Genomic DNA, 6,361 nt, shown 5'->3' with positions numbered 1-6,361 from the left:
GCTAGGGGGAGTGGAGAAGATTTCTATAGGTGTGCATTATTGGATGTCTAAACTTTGATCACCAGTGTTTAGGGGGTATAACAATGATGGGAATATAGTTAATTTGCCACTGATGGGGTTTTATTAAAATGTTGTCATGGAGACCTGTGGTTAATAGTTAAACCCCTGGTCACAGATCTACACTTTAACAGTGAGAATATGCTGATGTAGTTTGACAAACCCTTCCTGTCTGCCTGTTTGTCAAATATAGATTTAGCATACACGTATTACAGATTTTTACCTCAATGTATTTCCTACATTTTATCTAGAGTGTTTTGCATTTTTTTTTTAAATACCTACAGTAGGTCTTCCACTTGCATATAGAAAGTATAAATAAGATTTTTAAATTTTTTTTATTGGATGTTTTTTTTTCAAAATTGTCGGTAGTTCTTTGCTTCTAGCGTGAAAAAGAAAAACCGCAGAAGTGATCAAATACCACCAAAAGAAAGCTCTATATGTGGGAAAAAAGAACATCAATTTTATTTGGGAACAGTGTCACACAATTGCGCAATTGTCAGTTAAAATAACACAATGCCATATAGCTAAAAAATGGTCTGGTCAGGAAGGAGGTAAATCTTGGTTAAGTAAATCAATAGCACTGTACATTGTTGGCTAACCTTATTCGCCAACATCAGACACTGACCTTGGGGGGTGTACTGTAACACTTATCATGAAAGAAACAATAGGAAAAGTTATATATATATATATATATATATATATATATATATATAGGAGGTACAAGTAATTAATTTTGTTGAGGTTTTGCCATTTTGGAATCCCAATCCATTTCAGAAGGTCTTTCTAAGATGGGTATCACTGTCTTATCTTTGCTTCTATATTTCATATTCTCTCTCATTTATATATACATATATATACACACACACACACACACACACACACACATATATATATATATACACACACACACACACACACTATATTATATTATATTTATATATATATATATATATATATATATATATATAGTTTATAATTGTATTATTTATATTATTATTTTTAGTTAATAAAATGTTATTTATTATGTTTATGTTATCTATTTAAATTTATTAGTTTAAAATATTAACCTTTAAATTTTCAAACTTTCATGCATTAGTTCTTATTTTTATGCCATGCTTTTTTTTCCTGTTCAAAATATTATAAGCTCTATAGATTTTAAAATTAGGAGATGATTAAGGATCTTTAGAGGGATAGTCTCTCTAGTCTAAATAATTGTGTAAGGGCTATTTTACTGACACTACCTTCCTCAGGGACTAACCATGATGATAATGTAGATATTACTTAAGGTCGTACACAGCAGTGTCTCAGTTTGCTCCATCCTGAAGGAGTCATTACCAGCAAATAACTTAACAATAGGAGATAATTCAAAGGGTTTGGCAACACAACACTCTAAAAGCCACAATGTAGAAATGATTACACTTCTGTATTAAACTGTTCATTTAGAAATATCTATTTTAGAATAATTTGTATTAAAATTTATATTTTTATCTTCAGTGAAATATAAGCTTATGGTAAGTTTAGATGCAATACCTTTATTTGCCCCTTTTGTAAGTCAGCTTTTCATTTTTTTATTTTATTTATATATGCATTACATATATATTACGTGCAAGCTTTTTAAAAAGTGAATTTTTTTCAGACTCTAACATTTAGCTGACATTACATCAAATATATTTTTACATTAGTTAAATCGGTAATTTTAAAGTAAGACTTTATAGTAGGTATGTAAGCTATATCAAACTAAAGGGCATAACTAAATGCATGCGTAAGCTCCAATGCCCCTTTACGACACCCCATATAACTTGCAGTTCTAACCTTTCTAAATTTATGAGAGTCTACACAGTTGGAGCACATGCATTCTAATGGATAGATAAGGGGCAGGTGGGCCTGGAGGTAGCCCAATCATCCTTAAAGGTACATTGGCACATTGGACACCCAGCACATAGCACAATGGCAACAAAGGTGCCCAGTGTGTCCCCGGACCATATTTACACCAGTAACAAACAGATGGCCCTTGCCCACATCTATCACTGGCCTTCATAGGAAGGAGCACATGGAAGGGCAACACATGAAAGTTCAAACCAGAGAAAAGTCCTAGCTCCACTCACCAACTAGTCTGCTTACCAACCACATTAACCTGTCCAACATTATAAGCTGGGAATTTTCTCTGGTTTTGTATTTCATGCTTTGCCCTTCCATGTGCTCCTTGCTGTGAAGGCCAGTTATAGGTGGGGGCAGGGGCCATCTGTTTGTTACTGGTAACTGAGCCTACTCTCCTCCAATTATTAGACTTCTGCTGACATCTCCCCCATTCAAGCCATTCACTGGGAAGGTCACCAGTGTTCTGCTATTCCTCCTACCCTAGCTCTCTGAGCTCCTTATGCAGCTGATAACAGAGGGTATACAGTATGTTGACTTATAAAAAAAAGGGGGAAAAAATATTTTTTAAGGTTTTTACATGTATATAAAAATGTTTTACCTTTCGTTTCTTATACTTTAGGAAATACAGTATACTTCTGAGCCTGAATATACGGTAAGCATGTTTACACTGAGCCAGTAAAAAAGGGGTATTTTGGTCTCCCATTATAAAAAAAGAAAGAAAATAAAACAAAAGTGTTGCAGCGCATAATTATAAGCGTATCTGCACTCATAGTTTTCCCTTACTCTTCTGCAAATACCTGCTGATCCTGCTAGTGAAGTCCACCTAATAAAGTTTTCTACAATGATGTGGCAATGATGTTGCCATGCTTCTAATTTTTATTGTAAGTTCTAAGTTTTCATTGTAATGGGAACAGAAAATGAAGAAAGTCAATTTTGTCCAGCCATTCCCCCATCCACATATTTGAGGTGGATGGGGGAATCCTCCCTGCTGAGTCTTTGCATTCTGACAGTGGGTCTCCCCCACCAGAATAATACACTGATCAGCACTGCGGCCCATTAGCTGCATGTGTTGATCAAATTCTTTTATTCCGGCAGGACTGTTCAACAGGAATTGGTCCAAAAACCGTCTTCTGTTGAACAGAGTGGGCTACACAAGGATTGAAAGTTGGCCACTTCCATCTGAACCAGGTGAATTTCCATCCACGTATGGCCAGTTTTTAGCACTCGTCAAGCATTGTGCTCAATTATGTACTGCTCACAATTTCTCTTAAGGGCTAAAGAGCACAAACATAACCAACCACAGGTAAACTGTTCTTGCACTGAGCAGTCTTCCTAGCATCATACCTTGCCCAGTTTCTAAAACTATCTGTCCTCCAAGATCCTCCAAGATCCTCCACCCTTCTTACTGAGGATGAGGCAGCACCAGGCACCCAACTGTCCCTCACAAAACCAGATTCTAGTCCAACCTAAATTTCCCCACTGCCGAGCCCTATAACAATAGAGGGAAAAGCTATTTATAGCCTTTATGGATCCCAAGATGGCTGCTAAAACTGTGAGGGAATTCTGTGTCAAAGCTAGAAACAGGTTCTCCCAAGATAATGTTTGGAAGCCCATTTCAGAAGACATATTAGTCCTATCTTGAGCTCCCTGTAGTGCCAAAGTAAGCAGCGGTTATGTTACTGCACTGTTTACACTAGAAGGAAAAGAAAAGTGAATTTAGCAAAGAAATACTATCCCTCCTCAAGTACAGAAGTGGCCATCCCCATTCAACTACCTACAACATCCTTGCAGATCCCAGGCTTGCTGAAATATCATTGTTCATCCTTTTTTTATTTAATTTTTTTATACAGGTCTATATTAAGTATTTGAGTATTATGGATTACATGAATCAAACTTCTCCTCTTCAGTTCATTCTCATTGGACTGTCCACAAATAGTTATCTACAGAGTGTATATTTTGTTATATTTTTAATAATGTACATAGCCACAGTTGTAGGTAATGTCCTTATCATCATAGTGGTAAGAGTTGACAGCAGACTTCATACCGCTATGTACTTTTTCCTTAGTAACCTTTCATTTATTGACCTCTGCTTTTCTTCCACTATTGTGCCAAAACTCTTAGTCATTACTTTAGCCAAAGACAAGAGTATTTCTTTTCTAGGCTGTGCAACCCAAATGTATTTCCACTTGGCTTTAGGAGGAACTGAATGTGTCATTTTGTCCATCATGGCTTTTGATAGGTACATGGCCATCTGCAATCCCTTACGGTACAACACTATTATGAACAAGCAGATCTGTATTCAATTGGCAGTTGGCACATGGTGTGCTATCTTTCTGAACTCCATCTCTCATGCATTCTTTACTTTCCAGCTGCCATACTGTCGGTCAAATCATGTTGACCACTACTTTTGTGAAATGCCCCCTCTCTTCCGATTGTCTTGCAAGGATACTTTAATGAACGAAATAGCTGTATATGTTTCTGGAGGACTTGTTGCCATTTGTGCTTTTGCTCTGACGCTTATGTCTTATGTCCAAATTATTTCCACCGTCCTGAAGATTCGGTCCACTGGAGGAAGACACAAAGCTTTCTCTACCTGTGCCTCCCACCTTGCTGTAGTTTGCCTATACTACGGGGCCATTTCCTTCATGTACATGAGACCTAGAAACAGCTACTCACCAAAGAAAGACAGGGTAGTGTCAATCCTCTATACAGTAGTGACTCCAATGGTGAACCCCATAATTTATAGCATAAGGAACAAGGAGGTCAAAGGAAGTTTAAAGAAAATGATTATTTCAAAAATGAAGTCTTAATTTTGACTTATAGGTGCCAAATGCTGGGTTTAAAAGGAAAGAAAAAAGACTTGTTATTATTATGTTGGTTGGTAATAAAATATATTTTGATGGGAAACAATATCTAAAAGCCTCAATGATTGGTTTTAGGCTGCCTACTGTTTGTTATAATAAAAAGAGCAAAAGAATAAGCTCTGGCTTAAAATTGTATTAAAGTGGTTCTGTACATTTGTTCCCTACTTTAATTTGGGATGTAGGATAATTAATTTGGGGGTACTTCTACTACATGGTATTAAATCAAAAAACAAAAAAATTATATATTGTAGCTTACCAATTAATGGATGCGGTGGCTGCATTTGTTTAATGTGAGATTGAAAATACAAATGTGAGATTGAAAACTCGTTGAGTGCAGGGGCTGATGTGAATGTATAATATAGATACAGTCATAGCCAAAAATATCAGCACCCCTGCATTTCTGTCAGATAATGCACCACTTCACCCAGAAAATTGTTGCAATTACAAACGTTAAGGCATTCTCATGTTTATTTCTTTTGTTTGTATTGGTACGACACAAAAAAAGTGGATAAACAAAAAACCAAATCTGACACATTCCACACAACTCCAAAATTGGACTGGACAAAAGTATTGGCACCTTCTCAAAACTGTAATAAATAATTGCATTCCAAGTTTGTGATGCTTGTGTAATTTGTAATTAAACTCACCTGCATCAAATAACAGATGCTGACAAAATAGAAATCACTCCAGCAACAAGTTAAAATGGTGGGAAATTGGCCTTTCTCTTGTGTGTCTTTGCATGCCACACAGAGCACGGAGAAGAGAAAGAGCAGCAAAGAATTGTCTGAGGATTTGAGAACAAACATTGTGGAAAGGAATGGACAAATTGTTAGGGGTGAGATAGATGCTGAGATAAGGAAGAGACTCCACCGACCATGTGAAATTAAAGGAGGTGCGAATGGTATCCAGTTGAGATGGAGGTATATTTATTGGCATGCCTATAGATTTAGATACGTCTAATGATAAAGCCAAAAGTGATGAAAATGTCTTTAACGTTTGTAATAAGTTTGATAGTGCTATATTCCGTTGTGTGAGGAATAATATCATATAATAATATCATATCGTCCGCGTACATACTCAACTTATATGTATCGTTGCTTGATATATAACCTTTAATATCCGAGTGTCGTAATATTGCTGTGGCTAAAGGTTCAGTAGCTAGTGCGAATAATAATGCCCACCTTGAAAAATTCTAAGTTGCATCCTGGTAACCTTATCCTGGTATGGGAGTTATGATAAAGTGCATGAGTGAATTCTTCTTTAAATCCATATCTTTGCAACACCATATCAAGGTAACTCCATGACACACTGTTGTATACCTTGTTAATATCAAGACTTAATAACAAAACTGATTTAATATTTACATCCTGAATTATATTCGTTATTAAACTAATATCTGTGATTTGTCGGCCTGGGATGAATCCAAATTGATAAGGAGATATCAGAGAGGGGATTATTGATGCTAATCTATTAGGTCATTGTTTATTACTGAAATCAGTCTGTAATTTTGGGGTAATGTAGGGTCTTTATTTGGTTTCGGGAATTAAGGACGTTAGCGAGTA

At 36.1% G+C, this 6,361-nt stretch overlaps 1 protein-coding gene across 1 annotated transcript; it reads left to right on the top strand.

Moving 5' to 3' along the window:
• Positions 1–1,288: 1,288 nt before the first annotated feature.
• Positions 1,289–5,842, top strand: LOC143957690 (olfactory receptor-like protein OLF3). The gene is made up of 3 exons (XM_077467385.1): positions 1,289–1,568; positions 2,555–2,587; positions 3,786–5,842. The coding sequence occupies exons 1-3, from the start codon at positions 1,566–1,568 to the stop codon at positions 4,743–4,745; spliced, it is 996 nt and encodes a 331-aa protein (XP_077323511.1). The 5' UTR covers positions 1,289–1,565; the 3' UTR covers positions 4,746–5,842.
• The last annotated feature ends 519 nt before the right edge of the window (positions 5,843–6,361 follow it).

The sequence above is a fragment of the Lithobates pipiens genome, unplaced genomic scaffold, assembly GCF_037356315.1.
Source record: "Lithobates pipiens isolate NorthernLeopardFrog02 unplaced genomic scaffold, aLitPip1_a1.2 Scaffold_54, whole genome shotgun sequence".
Classification (NCBI taxonomy): Eukaryota; Metazoa; Chordata; class Amphibia; order Anura; family Ranidae; genus Lithobates; species Lithobates pipiens.
The sequence above is the reverse complement of the archived record's forward strand: the minus strand, read 5'-3'. Positions and strand labels throughout refer to the sequence as shown.

Bases quoted from the DNA above. Each gene is read 5' to 3' on its own strand.
- LOC143957690 (XM_077467385.1), top strand. The intron at 2,588-3,785 runs GTAAGCATGTTT...TTTTTTATACAG, and splicing joins CTTCTGAGCCTGAATATACG to GTCTATATTAAGTATTTGAG.